Source organism: Bufo gargarizans, chromosome 1, assembly GCF_014858855.1.
Source record: "Bufo gargarizans isolate SCDJY-AF-19 chromosome 1, ASM1485885v1, whole genome shotgun sequence".
Lineage (NCBI taxonomy): Eukaryota > Metazoa > Chordata > Amphibia > Anura > Bufonidae > Bufo > Bufo gargarizans.
The window spans coordinates 172,371,341-172,391,731 of record NC_058080.1 but is presented as its reverse complement, the minus strand read 5'-3'; the positions used below and the strand labels follow the sequence as shown (position 1 = coordinate 172,391,731).

The 20,391-nt window shown below is 44.2% G+C and overlaps 1 protein-coding gene across 2 annotated transcripts in view; it reads right to left on the bottom strand.

Moving 5' to 3' along the window:
* MAP9 (microtubule associated protein 9) overlaps nt 1-20,391 on the bottom strand; it is a 134,489-nt gene that overhangs the window by 7,755 nt on the left and 106,343 nt on the right. For both annotated transcript variants that reach the window (XM_044299082.1, XM_044299143.1), the window contains 3 exons: nt 8,467-8,556; nt 4,483-4,644; nt 930-1,075 (listed from right to left, as the gene is read on the bottom strand). In XM_044299082.1, coding sequence (XP_044155017.1) covers nt 930-1,075; nt 4,483-4,644; nt 8,467-8,556 — 398 coding nt within the window. The remainder of the gene's footprint in view (nt 1-929; nt 1,076-4,482; nt 4,645-8,466; nt 8,557-20,391) is intronic.

Genomic DNA, 20,391 nt, shown 5'->3' with positions numbered 1-20,391 from the left:
GAAACATACGTCCCATAATGGATGAAGGGTCAAACACAAAGTAACAACCAATATCAACCATCTCAAAGCTCATCTGTGGACATGATAAGGGGGAGAAAGATGGGGAACCAGAAAAAACGCCTTTGTCAGGAGGAGGTCAAATATGTACTGGTCTGGTGTCCTTATATATCCATATATGGTGCATATGGTTATACATTCATGCCTTTGTTAATGCTTGATGGGGCTTTTGTGTTTTTCCTTTGGCACATGGAACACCGCCTTAGGCTACTTTCACACTTGTGTTTAACTTTTCTGGTATTGAGATCCGGCAGAGGATCTCAATACTGGAGAAAAACGCTTCCATTTTGTCCCCATTCATTGTCAATAGGGACAAAACGGAACTGAACAGAATGGAATTCTCCAAAATGCATTCCGTTCTGTTTGGTTGCGTTCCCATAATGGAAAGCAACCCACAGCGAGCTGCGGTTTTCTGTCCGGCATGGGATGCAGGGCAAAACGTTTTCTCGGACACAATAGAAAACGGATCTGGCACCCACTGACTATCAATGGAGTTCATGACGAATCCACCATTGCTATTTTAAAGATAATACAACCGGATCCGTTCATAACTGATGCAGATGGTTGTATTATCAGCAACGGAAGCGTTTTTACTGATCCCCGTGAAAGTAGCCTTATTTTGCAGATCTGTGGTTTGTGGACTGCAAAATGCTTACGGTCGTGTTCATGAGGCCTTAGGTGTCTATGATGAAATACTTTTCATTTCCAACAAGGGATGAGCTTGCCTCTCGGTCCATGATACGGTTAGATAGCCGCAGGGTGATTGCCTGTCACTGCATATCCATAACCTGGTAGAGCAAGTGCTGAAGACAGGGCCACAAATGGTAATAGAGGAATATGGCTTATCACTTAATATTATATGTAAAACTTACCATCTTTCAAATGCAGATAAGTTTTCCCTTTTCTTCTCCATGAAAGTGTTCTGTTCTTTTCTCTTCTTCTCCACTTCAGAGTGCTTTTCTTTCAGGACCTTTTCCTTTAAGTAGTCTTCCTTGGCCTCCTTCCATTTCTCAAAGGCCTTAAAATAGATGAGAGACTAAGGTTTATATCTTTGTTGTTACATATGACATATGACTGGGACATGCACAAAATGCCTATAAAATGTATCTTGACTTTTAGCATTGTCGCAAAACAAATCCAGCACCAGAAACGGCCCAATAAAAGCCATGGTTTACTTCTTTTTACTTTTAGCATGGGCTGCTCCTGTCTGTTCTAGCAGTTACCTGTATTCCCCATGAAATAAGAATCCTGGAGCATCTTATCGTATAACGCTACGTTGTTTCATTCCTCTGTTTCTCCTCACTGTACTGTATGAATAAATTGACAAGGGGGCATTACCAGTGTCCAAGGAGCGCGTCTCAACGTAGCCTGACACTGTCAGCTATGACTGGACAGTGTGAGACCGTGTAGGGAACGCCCCCAAGTCGTAACTCCCACAGTTATCACTGTCATCATACATTTCCAGAAGGAATAACACAATGCAGAATTATTAGGAAAAGAGGCCTCAACATTATTGGCCATACACATTAGTCTAGAGGTAGCAAAACTAAGATTTCAACCAAAACGAACGCTCATCAGTTGAAATGTAACAATGAAAGATCCATTTAGACGACCAACTGCCAAGTTTAATATATTTGTCCAATAGTCGGATGAAAGATCTTTTTGCAAACAACGTTCCCGGAAAGTCCATCGCCTGGTTTTATTGAAAGTGCACGTTTAAGGGAGAGTTCAGACCTATATGCAGTGTGTACTCTGCAACTCAAATCCAAAGCAAAATACAGTACTATACATGTAATGGAAAAATTCAATGGAAAAAATAAAAGAAATGACAAGTTGCGGGTTATCTGATCCACAGTGTGCTCATTATGTTGCAGGAATGCCACATATTATCAGCACAGATTTCACCTCTTGAATGTATATGGGTGAAATACGCAGTGAATCCACAGTAAAAGTCCCAATGTAACACACGTGGTACGATCCATGTGTAGGCTTACCCGATGGAGAGTCAATAATAAGTAAATTGCGGCACACAGAGTATTTGCTTGCGATTTTGGTTATTTATTATTGCGATACCATATAAGATCATGATCCAGTTACATTGTAAGCCCGATTAGGCAACCACTTTTATCGCAATAATAAATAACCAAAATCGCAAGCAAATACTCTGTGTGCCGCAATTTACTTATTATTGATTCCGACTATTCAGTCTTTGCTGGCACCAGTATCTACAGTGTGCGGCGCTCCATCCTCTTACTATTACCCGATGGAGAAGGCAGCAGATGACTAGACGGGATTAAATTCATGCTACTTGTCTTGATTTAGATAATGTCAAATCACATGTGGTCTGATGTACCAAACTTTCTCAGAGACAAGGGGGAGAATTTAACCATGAGAGGAATATTTGAAGTCAGTTTTGCTTGAGTCTGTGTTACCTTATGTCACATGTATCAAATGTCTCATGCTACTTGATAAATTTGTGCTATCCATAAACCTAACACTTCTGTCTAGAGAAGCTCCTCCAGTTTTCCTCCTCCTGGAGTGAGATTGAGACTGTTTAAAAAAGCCTCAATGATAAATCTGGAGTGAAACTCATTAACATAGCTAACCACACCCACTTCCGCACCCACATTACAAAACTGGAGTCAGTAGTGTAAAAATGCAAAAAGTCACAAAATTTTTGCAAGCGACAGCAAAAAGTTGCAGAAGCCCTATTTTGCGACTTTTTGATGCCAGACTTCTGGAGTGAAGGTATGATAAATCAGAGCCAATGTGTATTAAAGGGGTACTCCATTGTTTAAAGCGATCCTCTATCCACGAGAAAGGAGGCCCCATACCCCCTGCAGCTCCCCTGAAAAGAACGGAGAAGCCGGTCGCACATGCACGCAGGTGCTCTATTCATTTCTATAGAAGTTCTGAAGATAGTGAAGCACTGTACTTGGCTATCTCTTGAATTCTTATAGAAATGAATGGAGCAGCCATGGCGCATGTGCGACCGGCCATTCTGGTCATTTCAGGGGAGATGCAGGGTCCCTGTTCTAGTGATCGGTGGGGGTCCCAGTGGTAGGACCACCACCAATCTAATAGTTATCTCCTATTCTGTGGATAGCGGATAACCTTAACCAACTGGAATACCGGAGGCAGCAGGAGTGGAGATGAGCTCCTCCGTTGTGGAAGCGCTCATCTCCATATTCATCTGTATCTCCGTCCTCAGGACAGCGATACAGATGAATGGTGCGGAGGAGCAGGGGAGAGGCGTCTCCCTTGCCCGTTCCTCTGATAGGCTACAGGCCTAGTGCCTGTAGCCTATCAGAAGCCAAAGCAGGTGGCACAATGACATCATCACGCCGCCTGAGCCGTACAGTGCGGGATACAGGCCGGAAGAGGCCTGTATCGCATCACTGACAGCAGTATAAGGTAAGTATATGAGTTTATTGTTTTTATTATTTATAGTAAACTGTGGCAAGAAGGGGGGTGGGGGCCCAATATACTGGCTCAATATTGGAGGCACTATGGAGAAGAGGGGAAGGAGCACTATGGGGTCCCTATGTAATGGCATGCATTATTGGGGGGGATCTATGGAGAAGTGGGGGGGTGGAGCACTATGGGGGCATCTACTGGGGGCTTTATGACGCGGCTCCGCCTGGCTCCTAACTTTTTTAGCTGGCTCCTAGATTCCAAGGAAATTTGTCAAGGCCTGTATTATAATATAGTATAAACAGACGTTTCTGTAGTCCGATTCTCAGGTCAATAAACAAGAGACATTTCTAAAAACTGAAGGGGGACTTGCCGATGACCAGTTGAGGGTACTGCTACTACTGTATGTACCAAAGGTCTTCTGACAAATGAGAACTGAACTCTGAGTTTATGGGCAGCCCCTCCACTTTTTCTATGAACTGGTGTCGATAAGTTGCCTTGCTGTTTCTGGGTGAATATTCCATATAATTAGTAGTTTAGTATAGTTTGACAGTCTTTGCTCGGTGGTTCTGAGCTTATGCATATTGATACATGTAGTGTTTATGGACATTTATCATCTATACACAGGATGTCTTATCGCTGGGGGCCCAAACGCTTGTGCCCACCCCATTCCTCCTCACTGCAGGACTACAATGAGGTGGCACCCGAGTGGAGTGGTAGCCGTATATATGCCGTGACCCTTCTTTCAGTGTCAATGGGGCTGACAGAAGTGGTCAGGTTCTGTGTAGCATTTATCTGTCTCCATCTGTCACACTTTGATTAGAGCCGCACCGCACATGCCTGACCGCCACTCCAAAGTTCTCCTAGCTGAGGTCATGCAATGAGTAGGAATGGAGGACTTGGGACTTCTATTCCAGTGATTGGTGAAGGGTCCAGTGGTGGAACTCCAACCCCAGGCATTTATTAACTATCCCGTGGATAGAAGATGCAATACAATCAATAATGATGTACCTTCCTGCAGTCCTCCCTTTTACGTGCAATTTCTTGAAGTTCCTCCATTTTTTTCATTTCTTCAATTTTTTTCTTTGCTTGACTGTTTTTTACGTCTTTCTTTTTCTCCGCTTTCCATGCCATAAAAGCAGCCATTGCTTCTTCTTTTTTCATAGTGCTGTCCTGCAGGCAAACAGAAACATAAAAGGATAATTCACTGTACTTCAGCTATATGTGAAGTACGCAGTTTCCCAGTACGGTATTAATGGTATGGATTCATGGGAGTCATAGAAAGGGGCCATGAACTGCATGAGGGCCACAAATTATATTCAATGTCTAGTGCCTCTGGTTTGCAGTCTTTTCCCATTTTATGTTACGGGAGATACTTATATGAGCACATTTGACTGGTTCCAAAGCTTCTGTTCACTATATTTTAAGGAAAACCATCACCATGAATGACCACTCTACTCCATACGAAGCTGCATATTTGGGGTACATATATATTACACTGAGGTTTTGCATTTCTGCATTTTTGTTTTGATTTTTTATTTTTCATTCACATAGCCATATGAGGGCTTGTTTTATGTGGGAGAAGTTGCATTTTCTAATGCCACCATTTAACATTGGTAGTGGGGAGTAGTGACGAGCGGCAGGGGCAATATTCGAATTCGCCATATATTCGAGAATTCACAAATTTGTGATCTCCAGGCATTACTTTCTTGATTGCGAAAATTTGCATAAAATTCGCATCAACATTTTTCGCATAAAAGTTCGCATGAACTCGTATTCTAAAAAAATCGAATATTCGCAATTATGAATATATTTTGCGATATTCTAAATATTTACGAATTCTCGAAGTGATGATATTCACGATAAAAATTCGCAATTCGAATATTCGTGATCAACACTAATGGGGAGCTGCAAAAAATTCCAAATGGGGTGAAAAAATTGGAAAAGTTTAATGGGTTTTGTTTTTACTGCATTCCCTATGGAGTAAAACTAACCTGTTACGTTCATTCTCCAGGTCAGTATGGTTAGGCGATACTACATATGCATGTTTTTATTTAAATAAAACTGAAAAAATGTTTACTTCATTTTTAGTTTCGCTGTTTTTCGTATGGGATAAATATTGTTATATTGTAATAGTACAGACGTTTTTGCACATGGCGTATATTTAGATTTTGGGGAAAAGGGTGTGCTTTGAATTTTTATATATTTGTTCTTTAATATTTTTAATATATATTTATTTTTTTACACTTTTTCATAATTCCCATAGGGAACTATACAAAGCAATCATCTGCTTCTCTAATAGACTCCAATGTAATACACATGAGGACTACACTGTGTTCCTATGGAGGGGCTCTATAGAAACTAATGTGTGGCAGACTCGTATCATTCAGGAGTACAGAGGCTGCCGCACACACCATCTGCTAATGTGTAGCAGACTCGTATTATTCAGGAGTACAGAGGCTGCCGCACCAACCATCTGCTACTGTGTAGCAGCCTCGTATCATTCAGGAGTACAGAGGCTGCCGCACCAACCATCTGCTACTGTGTAGCAGCCTCGTATCATTCAGGAGTACAGAGGCTGCCGCACCAACCATCTGCTACTGTGTAGCAGCCTCGTATCATTCAGGAGTACAGAGGCTGCCGCACCAACCATCTGCTAATGTGTAGCAGCCTCGTATCATTCAGGAGTACAGAGGCTGCCGCACCAACCATCTGCTAATGTGTAGCAGCCTCGTATCATTCAGGAGTACAGAGGCTGCCGCACCAACCATCTGCTAATGTGTAGCAGCCTCGTATCATTCAGGAGTACAGAGGCTGCCGCACCAACCATCTGCTACTGTGTAGCAGCCTCGTATCATTCAGGAGTACAGAGGCTGCCGCACCAACCATCTGCTAATGTGTAGCAGCCTCGTATCATTCAGAAGTACAGAGGCTGCCAACCATCCCGCTCCCCCAATCCTAGCTAGGGGGAGCCAGAATACACCCAGTGCTCCCAGTTGCCATATTTGACCACGCAACTGAGAGGTTAAATGTATGCGATCAACGTTATCGTCGATCGCATATATTAGTCCCAGGTGTCTTCTCTTTAAAACAGCAGGCACCTAGCATCTTTAAAGTCTCACCCATCGACCTACATGTACTGTGCTGGTTGGGAAGAGGGTTAAAGAAGCTCACACATTTTTTTTTTTTATCTCTAGCCTTTTAGAAAGGTACAAATGTACTCTGTAGTAAAATTTTCTTTCCAGTTACTGTATTTGTCTTACCCACTGGTCCCCAGCAGACTCACTGACTCTCCAAGTTAAACAGCATCTCATGTATGTCCTTTTCTTTATTCATTCCTATAAGAGCGCTCGTTGTCCGTTTCCTACGAATGAATGAAACTGACTTCCTGTCCACACATATAGAGATACTGTTTAAGTTAGAGAGTCAGAGTGTCAGTCACATGGTACAAGAAGGGAGAAGATAACTCACCATACACCCATTGGACGGAAGATTACTACAATTCACATCCGGTACTTTTCTCACAGGCCAGAAAAAAAAAATACTGTAGGAGTGCTTCCTTAAAGAGAACCTGTCATTATTTTCATGCCGCCCAAACCATGGGTGGCTTGGTCGGGATCCCTTATTACAGAGAGCCAGATTTTACACTGAAATGCAGCTGTCTCAGAGAACACATAGTGGGAGATCTATTATGTGGGACATTTTTTAATTAGTTTTGCAGGAGTCTGTGTTGCTGTAATTTTCACCAACTTTATCAAATGTCGAAAAATGTTTGATAAATTTGGTGTCTTTAAGTCTGAGATGTTACTCTACTTACTACGCCAACTTCTTACTGTAATAAGATTGCAACAACTTTTATGACTTTTTATAAAAATGCACTTGATAAATTTGACTTAAATCAGCTCGACAGTGAAACCATGTCTAGTTAGGCTAATTTCACACTAGCGCTTTGAGATCCGGCAGACTATTCCAGCAGGGAACAGTCTGCCGGATCTCTCTGCGTTCTGGCATCGCTGGAAGCTATCGCATCGCTGTCTGGCACCATTCACCATAATGAGGACCAACGGAGATCCGGACACAATCTGGCAAATATGCTGAGAATCGGCCGGACAAAAACCACTGTGCTCAGCAGTTTTCGTCTGCCCGATTCTCGGCATGTTTGCCAGGTTGTTGCCGGATCTCTGTCTGTCCCCATTATAGTGAATATGGCCGGCAGGTGGCAGGTAGCATCTGGCAATGCCGGATCCAGCTCCTTGCTGGAAATGCCTGCCACAGATGTCTAACTCAAATGTGATACAGGCCTTACCCACCACTTTTCAAAGCTGAGGGGGTGGTGCAAAAATGCTAAATAGTTTGTGCAAATAAACCCCAAAAAGTCCTATTTTGCTTTTTTTTTTTTTTAAAGTAATGGAGTGCAGGCCTTGAAAAATTCCTACCATAGTTTTAAAACTAGGGAGCCGAGGAGAAGAGTCCAGTGTGCCACTTCTCTCTGAGACCCGTCAGTCAAGTCGGGCAGTGGGGAGAAGCGGGCTCTATCCTCCATGCCAAGCTCAGTTTTAAAGTTTTAAAATGTAACACTTACATCTCTGTAATAAGTGAGCCTGTCAGGAATTCCCAGTGCCCATGGTTGGGGCAGCATGAAACTAGTGACAGATTCCATTTAAATACTTGTTCTTATTCACTGAAGTTGAACATAACACTACGTAACCCCGAAGGACACTTATTGTGTGCAGGACAATCTCTTCTCCAGCAGCAAAATGAATATTAATATTCACATCCCCAGCACCAATACGGCATGGCTTGTGCAGATTCCCAATGAAATACCAACACCGTATACAACGAAAAACCCAGGGCACCAGGCGGAAGTTCAAATGTCATTTTACTGACCCCCGCAGGGAACAGAAGCAATAAAAGACAAAGTGTGGTGACACGGAGCCTTGGATTCTTTTTATTAGACTTGGGTCCAGCCAGCCTTTAGGAAAGATGATGGATTACCTGTCTCACTTTTTCTTTCTCAAGATGCTCTTCAGCCTTTTTTAGTTTCTGCAGTTCATGAAGAAATATTTTCTTCTTTTCCAGCCAGTTCTGCAGTGAAAAATATTACCATGGAGTAAACCGGAAATCCCAATACACATTTTTATAAAAGTTACTTGGATGCAGAATATCCGCTAGTTAACAACGTGACACATGCAGAGCTTTTTAATATCTTCGTTGTTGAACTGTGCCCAACCATTCCTCTTGTAAAAAGAGCTTACAGACAAAAAGCAGAAAAAAATGACAATACTTAGAGCGGTTTGCTGAATTAGCATCTTATATAATGAAGGAAAACCTGCTGAGAAATCACAACTACCTCTGCCTCATTTCCTCTGCATTAGAACGACTTCATATGCTCTGCATGTAATATAGACTATCCTGCTTTCCCTCGCATTTCATTTTAATAGGAAATTATGTATTTGGAGGAAAAGTGCAGCACAGATTAGTGCAGGCGAGAAAGATGTATTTATTTAAGAACATATAAAATCTCCGAAAGTGCCACTCAACACCCACAGGGGAATAAGCTTGAATGGATCTCAATGTCTGCGACTTGAAGGCTGTGGGTTCAGCATGCAATATGTCTTTAGACTACTACTACTAGAGCGCTTACGTTTTTAATGTTGTATATGAAATTAAAAAAATCTCACTTTTAGGGCTCGTTCACACGACCGTGTGAAGCCCGTGCCTGTATTGCGGACCGCATTTGCAGATCTGCAATACACAGGTCCCGTTCCGTGGCCATTCCACATCACGGATGCGGACCCATTCATTTCAATGGGTCTGCAAATCCGGAGGTGTGGAACGGAACCATAGAACGGAACACTACGGAAGCACTACGTGCTTTCTGAGGTTCCGTTCCGTGCTTCCGCACCGCAAAAAGATAGAGCTTGCTCTATCTTTTGGCGGAATGGAGGGATCGCGGACCCATTCAAGTGAATAGGGCCGCGATCCCTATGCGGCTGCCACACAGCAGGTGCCCCTGCTTAGCGGACCGCAATTTTCGGTACACGGCACGGGCTTCACACGGTCGTGTGAACGAGCCCTTAATCGATATTGGCTAGTTTTCCCTATGTTCCTTTTTCTATTTCATTCAGTTTTCAAAGACATTTTAGTTTGTTGTTGACATAAAGAAACTGATGCAGCAGGTACCAAGAAGAAATGGGAACCTATAGGACTGTAAGGCTGCTGACATTGAGATTCATCCTTCACTAAATTTATCCCCCTGTTGTTTCGGACTGAGGACACTTATTGGTGTTGATCCCAGTGTGGTAACCCCCTTGTGACTGTTACCTTGTAGGGATCGACCGATTATCGGTTTTACCGATATTATCGGCCAATATTCAGGCATCTATTTTGCCGATATTCCGATAACATATGGGGAACAAGGATCGCGCTGCTGTCAGCGCTCTCCGTGTTCCCTCAGCAGCACAGGGGAGAAGGAAGCAGTGTCTCCCTCCCCCTGTGCTGCTGCTGCCGCTGCCGCCAATGAGAGGAAGGAGGACAAGAGGAGGGGAGGGGCTGTGGCCACTGCGCCACCAATGAAGATACCTCTCTCATTAATTCATATACAGGAGGCGGGAGCTTGCTGCAGAATCACATAGCCGGCTCCCGACCTCTATGAGCGGTAGCTGCGATCTGCGGTAGTTAACCCCTCAGGTTCCACACCTGAGGGGTTAACTACCGCAGATCGCAGCTACCGCTCATAGAGGTCGGGAGCCGGCTGTGTGATTCTGCAGCCAGCTCCCGCCTCCTGTATATGAATTAATGAGTTATCTTCATTGGTGGCGCAGTGCGCCCCACCCCAAACCCCAGTAGTAATCATTGGTGGCGCAGTGTGCCCCCCAAACCCCAGTAATAATCATTGGTGGTGCCGTGCGCCCCCCCAACCCCTGTATTAATCATTGGTGGCGCAGTGCGCCCCCCCCTCCCCCAAGCCCCCCCAGTATTAATCATTGGTGGCAGTGGCCACAGGGCCCCCTCTCCCCTCCCCCTCACTGGCAGTTCTGATCGGAGCCCCATCAGTGTAATGCTGGGGCTCCGATCTGTTACCATGGCAGCCAGGATGCTAGTGAAGCCCTGGCTGCCATGGTCAGCTCCCTTGCTGTTGTGTGCCCAAAGCACAGAGCAGCAGGGAAAGTGTAAGGTCCTATTCACCCCGATAGATCTAACAGGGTGAATAGGACAAGGGTTCTAGTCCCTAAGGGGGCTAATAGTTAGTAAAAAAAAAATAAAAAATACACGCCAAAATATTATAAATGAAAAAGAAAGATTTACAAAAAAAATAACTACACGTTAACAATAAACATTTGTTTTCAGCAGATCTGTGTAGGAATTTATTTTATTTTTTTCAAAAATGAAAATTCACAGAATATCGGTAAAAAATTATCGGCTATCAGACTGAAAGTTCACAGATTATCGGTATCAGTATCGGCCCTAAAAAATCAATATCGGTCGATCCCTATTATTTTGCACACTGAGGATCATGGGACTTGGTCTTCACACCTCAGGTGGCTCCACTAGGTGGACAGACTGGTGCTAGCCAAGCTTTCTTCTTTTTAGTTGGTGAGCACTGCCTACAACTGGATATATTTTCCATCATAAATCCCACTGATCACGCATGCACATTGGCCGTTGTTGCACTCTAAAAAATTCAATACAGATTATACAACTGTATGCACTTCAGATATGCAAAGTTGTGCAATTTGGTAGGCAGGCACAGTCTCCTACTCCATTCCTCCTTCCCAACCATCTACAGAACTCATGATTTAAAAATATAGACCTAACAGCCATGTCCATTTCTTGGCTGCTGGGTACTGTCAATACCACCTATACTCCTATTATAAGTGACACGGTAAGATTTCCACAACAGTGTTTCACCTGTTACTTTAGAGTCTGATCTGAAGCAAAGACCTAAACATATTCAGGTGGCTGCTCTGTGAATGGAGGGAACAAAGAGTTACTACAATAATTCAAAAAATCCTACATTTCTAAAACTGTTGCTGAAAGGGGTTTTACCAGTCCCTGAAAAAAGTTGAGAATGGCCAGGCATGGTGTGTGAGTTTTAAAAAACACCCAGTCATCTTCTCTGGTCATCCCAGTTCCTGTAGCGCGTTTCAGCCCTGCTGCTTACAGTCCTTGCCTGTACCAATTCCCCACCAATCACTGATTGGCTGGCAGTAAGGATGTGTGGGGAGTTGGCACATGACACTATCAGCCAGGCTGAGACCAGAAGTCGCAGGGATGGAGACATGCTGCAGGAACCAGGATGACCAGAGTAGGTGAGTGGGGTTTAACTCATATACCTGACCTTCTCCAGTTTTTTTCAGGCCCCGGACAACCCTTTTAATCAGAAAATCCACCTAAAAGGGATCTCATCAAATATAACAGATCACAATGTTGGACATTGTCCTCTTTGTGCCAGACATTCACAGCAAGTCTATGGAGCTCCACCGAGCCTTCATTGTAAAAATAATAGATGTCTCGGGAAACAGACAATACTGATGTGATTTTACATTTTGTGTGTCATTCCCAGATTTAGTGTGAATGTCAACTCAGGATCTATTTACATCAGCACTGAGGTTACGATGGATACCAATGGCGCTCAGCCTACTGATCTACAGTGGTATCCATTGTGCTGTTTCTTGATGGGAAGAAAAATCGCTAGTCTGTCCATAAATTTAATGGAATCTTTTACAGACTCCATAATATGTCTGTTGCATCCACCAGGTGCAGAGGGAACTGGGCTTTAGGTATTGCAAGATTTACCAATATACTGAGCGGACATGCCTGGATGTTTAATTGGATTCCGGACGCAGCTCATTGAGGGTAATTTTGGAAAACGAAATACCTCTGTAAATGTACTGTGTTGGAGCTCACGTGTAATTCTAAATTTTACAGAAATAAAAATCTTAAAAGGATCAAACAGCATCATGAAAACCAAGGAACACACCAGACAAGTCAGGGATAAAGTTGTGGAGAAGTGTAAAGCAGGTTAGGTTATAAAAAATCATCTCAAGATCTGAACATCTCACAAAGCACTGTTAAATCCATCATCCGTAAATGGAAGGAATATGGCACAACTGCAAACCTACCAAGACATTGCTGTCCAGCTAAACTAACAACCGAGGCAAGGAGAGCACTAATCAGAGAATCAGCCAAGAGGCCCATGATCACTCTGGAGAAGATGCAGAGATCCACAGCTCAGGACCACAGGACAACTATTAGTCGTGTACTCCACAAATCTGGCTTTTGTGGAAGAGTGGCAAGAAAAAAACTGTATTAAAACCAAGCCATAAGAAGTCCTATTTTCTGTTTGTCACAAGTCATGTAGAAGACACAGCAAACGTTGAAGAAGGTGCTCTGGTCAGATGAGACCAAAGTTGAACGTTTTTGCCTAAATGCAAAACACTATGTGTGGCGGAAAAGGAACACTGAACATCACCCTGAACACACCATCCCCACTATCAAACATGGTGGTGGCAGCTTCATGCTGTGGGATGCTTTTCTTCAGCAGTGACATGGAAGCTGTTCAGAGTTGATGGGAAGATGGATGTAGCTAAATAGAGGGCAATCCTGAAGGAAAACCTGGTAGAGGCTGCAAAAGACTTGAGACTGGGACAGAGGTTCACCTTCCAGCAGGACAATGACCCTAAACATCCAGCCAGAGGTACTATGGAATGGTTTGGATCAAAGCATATTCATGTGTTATAATTGCCCAGTCAAAGTCCAGACCTAAATCTAGAATCTGAGGCAAGACTTAAAAATTGCTGTTCACAGACGCTCTCCATCCAATTGGACAGAGCTTGAGCTATTTGCAAAGAAGAATGGGCAAAAAGGTTAGCCTCTAGATGGGCAAAGCTGGTAGAGACATACCCCAAAAGACTCACAGCTGTAACTGCAGCAAGAGGTGGTCCTACAAAGTAGTGACTCAGGGGGGCTGAATACAAATGCATGCCACACTTTCAGGATTTTTGTTTATTAAAATTTTGAAAATGATGTATTATTTTCTTTTCACTTCACGCATATTTGATACTTTGTGTTGGTCTACCACATAAAATCCATTTAAATTTGTGGGCGTAACGTGAAAAGGGATGTGGAAAAGTCCAAGGGGTGTGAATTTTTTTTTAAGGCACTGTATATGCTGCAACCTTTTAACTGAATATGGAATGAGGCTGTGTATTTATGGACTCGAGGTGTGAGATTTCTATTTACTTCATTATTGCTTCTTGGATCATCTTGCATGGGTCGGCAAGGTATCCCTGCACTCGGATGAACAGGATCTGCATGGACTACACGGCACAAACAATAGAGAAACATAGAATGTGTTGGCAGATAAGAACCATTTGGCCCATCTAGTCTGCCAAATATACTAAGTACTATGGATGGCCCCTGGCCCTATCTTATATAAAGGATGGCCTTATGCCTATCCCATGCATGCTTAAACTCCTTCACTGTATTTGCAGCTACCACTTCTGCAGGAAGGCTAAAATACGAGGACACAAACTCGATGCAGATGTTGCCCTTGTTTGGATTCAAACCTAGGACTCCAGTGCTGTAAGGCACCAGTGCTACTACTGAACCTGGTGGCTCAGTGCTGCCTAAAGACGTAAGGAACGTAAGTTCAGTTCCATAAATTTCTGTTTTCATACCGGATGTAGTTGACAAAGAGGTCGGCAGCATCACACTTTTAGTGTCTTCTTATTAAATATTTGAATGTTCAAATGGTTTATATTTGTAACCCTGAGAAAATCGATATCTGCATGTCTGATCTTCTAAATTAGTTTCAGTAATTACAATGGGACTCCTAACAAAACTGTAAAAAACAAAAGCAAAGGTAGAAAACTGGCTGTGATAATATCTGATTTATGTATTTTGCCTCTCTTGCTTCACAAGACGAAACCCAATTCATCATAGAAAGGAAAATATTTTCTTCTCTTTTATTTTTCCTGACAGCACTTTGCTTTTATTTTTTTTCTTCATTTTTAAGTTTCATTTAAATGTATTCTCCTGCCACACTGCATCATCGATGGGATATGATTCATAAGCCCCACAGCTAGCAATTTATTCTACAGACATTGCTGGAGATTCCCATGCACAAAAATAAGGGATTTATTCAAAGTATTTGACCAACCAGTGTCTTGAATATTACTAAAAGGGAATAAAATATGTATACTCTATTACAGCAATATACACTGTATGTATAAATTTGCACATCATCATTTTGTACTCTTTTACCCTTTTCTACCTTCAAGGCTTGTATCCAGCAAAAATGTGCTTATACTTTTATTATCGGCTCATGCATACGAGTCCTTCATGGCTCTGTATAAGCACCCACAGAAGTCTAATGGCCCATACCGTACCTAGGCATGTCTTCATATTCATATGAAAAAGTCATGGCACTCTCTACTTGATGACATGTTACGCAGGTATTCTTCCCTCAGGCTGAGTTCACATGGAGTTCTATCTGAAAGGATTCTGGTGTGGATTCCATACCTAAAATTCGCACCATAAGCCACCTTCCATTGACTTCAATGGGAAAAAGTCCTAGTAATTTACACAGTTTATTTTAGCCTACTTTCACACTAGCGTTTTTGCTGGATCGCTAAAACGCTTCCGTTACTGATAATACAACCGTCTTCATCCGTTATGAACGGATCCGGTTGCATTATCTTTAACATAGCCAAGACGGATCCGTCATGGACTCCACTGAAAGTCAATGGGGGAATGGATCCATTTTCTATTGTGTCAGAGAAAACGGATCTGTTCGCATTGACTTGCATTGGGGGTCACGCCAGATCTGTCTTGCTCCACATCCCATGACGGAAAGCAAACTGCAGCATGCTGCGGTTTGCTCTTACGGTATGAGAACGCAACCAAACGGAGCATTCCGTTCTGTTCAGTTACATTTTGTCCCCATTGACAATGAATGGGGACAAAACTGAAGTGTTTTTTCCAGTATTGATCCCCTATGACAGATCTCAATACCGGAAAATATTAACGCTAGTGTGAAAGTAGCCTTAATCTGCTTGTTGTTTTAAAGGGAACCTGTCATGTAGCTATTTGATTATAATCTAACTAATTATATACAATCATTAACTACTAAAAAGTGCCTTAGATGTATTCACTTACTGGTGTGACAGATGGTTACCTCATAATATACACACAAAGATGCCACATGCCGCATGCTAATGAGCTGATTTGAGTCTAGCGTGATGTCATTGAGTCCAGCGTATATTTAATTCAGAGATATAGCCACTCCCCTGCCCACCTGCTGCTGATTCATATGGAAACAAACTGTCAATCAGCAGCAGGTAGGCGGGGAGAGTCACCCACAAACACTTCATATGATTCATCCTGAAAGAACATCTTAAGTGTACCTAGTGTGAAAAATTATGGAGAAAACATGCAGAAAACAAAAAAATTATGAACTTGGCTACAGACATTTGAAAGCAGCCCTACAGATTTGCTATCAGGATCAGAATGTGCCAGTCAGTGCCCCATAACACCAGCAGCTACATGATTTAAACCGCAGGGTCCTCATAAAGGGGAAACCACTTAGCCTCCCTACACAGCAGACACATTGTATTATCTACAGAGCCCATGTGGTATTAGGGTACTTTCACACTTGCATTTGAGAAATCTGGCAGGCAGTTCCGTTGCCGGATGCGGATCCGTTTGACAAATGCATTGAAATACCAGATCCGTCTCTCCGATGTCATCTGGAAAAACGGATCCGGTATTTATTATTTTCACATTTTTGTGCAGACCGGAAGGCCGGATCTGTCAATGCGGCAATTTTAATCTGGCACTAATACATTTCAATAGAAAATAATGACGGATCCTGCATCAGGCAAGTGTTCTGGAATTTTGGCCGGAGAAAATACTGCAGCATGCTGCAGTATTTTCTCCAGCCAAATACCGTAAAAAGACTGAACTTAAGACATCCTGATGCATACTGAACGGGCTGCTTTCCTTTCAGAATGCATTAGGATAAAACTGAAGCATTTTTTTCCGGTATTGAGCGCCTGTGACGGAACTCAATACCGGAAAACTTTAACGCAAGTGTGAAAGTACCCTTAGCCAAAAGACTAATATATAGTGCTGAATACAAAGCATCACTATACAGCCAGCCACCGAACCACATACAGCGTTATAAAGACCCCTATAGCGTCGGCTTCAGAGCCCCCTATATAGCGCGCCTAAGTCTACTTTCACACTCGCGTTTGGTGCGGATCCGTCATTGATTTGCACAGACGGATCCGTTCAGATAATACAAACGTCTCCATCCGTTCAGAATTGATCCGTTTGTATTATCTTTAACATAGCCAAGACGGATCCGTCTTGAACACCATTGAAAGTCAATGGAGGACGGATCCGTTATCTATTGTGCCATATTGTGTCAGTGAAAACAGATCCGTCCCCATTGACTTATATTGTGTGTCAGAACGGATCCTTTTGGCTCAGTTTCGTCAGACGGACACCAAAACGCTGCAAGCAGCGTTTTGGTGTCCCCCTCTAAAGCGGAATAGAGACGGAACGGAGGCAAACTGAGCGGATCCTTTTCCATTCAGAATACATTAGTGCCAAACCGAACGGATCTCACAAACGGAAAGCCAAAACGCCAGTGAGAAAGTAGCCTAAGACCCCCGTATACAGTAGCTCCAGCCAAATCCTGGAATGCCCTGATATGCCAACTACAAAGTTCTCATATGGTTTCGGTCACAAGCCGTATACCCTAATGCCAGCATCACAGCCCTAAACAGCCCCAGTACTGTATAATGAAATTTGCTCAATTTTCAATTACACTGTGAAAATCGTTTAGTCCAGCACCCAATAATCCAAAAAGTATGCCTTCTATGCACTTAAATTCAGCATGACTGCTGTATCAATGAGATCTTTAGGTTTTCCTTTTTTTTGCACTTCTGTTTTTTTCTTTTTTGCTTTCCTTAAAAACAATAAACCGAAGCATATATACTGTATATAACCCAAAAGGCACAAAACGTGCACACCATGAATGGAAAAAACAGGAACACACATTTCCCAAAAGTGACAGTGTCAGAATTCAAAATATTCTTTATAATTAGAGACTACCACCTCATCTAGCAACATAATTGCAAGAAATAATAAAAAAGATGATAAAAACTATTGAAACAGCTCTGTAAATGAATATGAATCCTGGGTGCTTACTATTCTAAAGAAACCTAATGAATAGGTTCCCGGCTGAAGGAATGAGCTAGATCAATGGGGACATCTGCGAAAGGTAAAGATAAACTGGGTAGAGTATATATTTTTAAAATGTTTTTTTCTTTCCCACTCAAAATAACGAGATTTTTGTATAACTTACCAGTAAAATCTCTTTCTCGCTCTTTCCTTGGGGGACACAGAAGACCTTGGGTATAGCTCATCTCCCTAGGAGGCGTGACACTAAGTGAAAACTGTTAAGCCCCTCCTCCATCAGCTATACCCTCAGCCTGGAGAGAGAGACTGCCAGTTGCGTGTCCAAGTAGTGAGAAAAGGCAAAGTCCAACCAGTGGAAACAACAAGCCAACTACCCAACGGGTAAACAAAACTCGGAAACCGTGTAGAAAAAAACCAATGAATGGGTGGGTGCTGTGTCCCCCAAGGAAAGAGCGAGAAAGAGATTTTACTGGTAAGTTATACAAAAATCTCGTTTTCTCGCCCAATTTCCTTGGGGGACACAGAAGACCTTGGGACGTTCAAAAGCAGTCCAAGAGGGGAGGGACCACAGCACCAAGGCGAAGCACCCGAAGGCAGCAAGGAAATGCCACCTGCAAAAACCAGGCGGCCCAAGGCAGCAACCGCCGCCGAAGCCAGAGTACGCACCCAGGAAAACCTGGGAAAGAGTGCAAGGAAGACCGTGGCCACCCTGCACAATGACATGGCTGAAGCCCATGCCTCCAGCCCCGGAGGCACCAACCGCTCTGGTGAAATGAACGGTGACACCAAAAAAAAACAGAGCCCTGACCTTGAGCAGTAACCACAGCAATAGCCATGTGGTTAAGCGGAGGAAAGCACCCAGGAGCCGTGAACCTTGGCGCGGACCTCCTGGAAACAAGAGACCGAGCGTCGACAAGAGTCGGAGATGTCCAAGCAAAAAACTGCAGACACTTCAAGTAACAGAGTCCCAGTCGCAGGTCCAGGCCAGACTGGAGAAGACCGAATCACGGGAAGAGAAAGGCAGAATTGGGTGAATGCCCAGCTTCCTAAAGAACCCCAGGGAAGACCCTAAGTCAGACAACAGAACCTGGACGAAGCACGGCCGGGAGCGAACACTAGTGTGCTCGCTGGACTCGTCTGGGCAGACGGGAGGAAATCCAATGCGAGTAAGCGCAAATCAGTGACACGGCAAAAAGGTTGGGAAAACTGGTCCCGTCGGCCCCCGAGCAACGCCGTCCCGAATCCACGCGGAGTGGGGGAGCAGATGGACAAACGGAAGGAACCGAAAGGGACCCGGCCAGTTTCCAACAGACTCCAGGACAAGTCAGGCTAAAGTCCTTGTCGTTGTAGCCACCACAGGAAGGTGTTCTACAGACCCGAAGAGGGGGCTTGAAGGGTAATCTTGACAGAAGAAAGTAGGCACGCCAGGTTACCGGTAAAGTCCAAGCAGGACCAGCGCCCAGAATGGTAAAAGTAATCTGCACCCAGCGGGAGGACAGAATGCGGCAAACCCGGTAATAGGCACACAGCTAGTACAGCCAGTGTGAACAATGGAGACAGTACGAGGTCATAAGGAACACCGGGACCATCCATATGAACAACCATGGTCTCCCCAGGGGGGAGGGCAGTGAAGGAACAGCCCCTGAAGCCTGGCCGGGGCAGAAGCCACATCGGAGTGAAACGGACCCAGGAGAAGCCAAAACAGAGCCGTCGAGAGAAAAAATAGCCGAGAAGACGGATGACACCCTCCAACCGCAAGGAGGAGTGGGCAACAGGGAAGCCACAGGACCGCTCAAAAAGCAGAACTCCGCTACTCCGAGATGTCCGGCTCACCAATTCGCAGAAGGCGAATACCCTAACGAATCGAAAGTGGAGGTCCCTGACCTCGGTAATCAAGCAACCAAGAGAAGTTGGGCGACCTGCTCAAAAAGAGCGGCTAGAACCTGGTAGCAAAACAAACTGAAGCACGGAGGGTGCCAACAGGAAGGACTCAAACCAAAACGCATCCAAGAGGAGGAATGGCAACAGGCGAGGGAACCGTAATCCGGCCAGAGCCAACGTAGACTGCGAGGGACGCTGGAGACAGCACTCTCGACCATGTGACCGCTTGCGCTGGGAAGCAACGCCACAGGGTAACTAATGGGTACGCATCCAGGAACCACAAACACTCCCCAGACGGAAGGGCCAACGAATATGGTGGATACCGTCACAACGGAAACACCAAATATACCCTCCGAACAGAGAACGGATACCACCCAGCTCGCTGCAGTAGAGAACAATAGAGCCCATCCAGGCCAGGTGAACAGAAAGATCTCCTCAGAGAAGAGTGCCAGGCCGGCGGCAATCACCGTATCCCAAGAGAAAAACGACAAGTCGCAGGAAGAATGGAGGCATACGTACAAGCAGCCCCATAAGCAGTGAGAAAGCCAACCCACCTACGGAAGGAGAAGGCATACACGGCCCAACAACGCACAGAGTAGCAGCCCCCAAGAGTGTCCGCCCACTGCGAAATAGTCATATAGCAAGGAGGGCCAGCCACAGAGCCCCACAGAAGTGCAAAGTGCAACCGGAAGGGGGGACACACACAAGACTAGTATGGCATGCGACGGAGCGCAAGCAGTCTGCCCAGAAGAGAGGGCAATGTACTTGGCAAACAGTGCGGGCAGCAAGCGTGCAAAGCCCGCCCAACAAGGGGGTGATGCCCAAGAC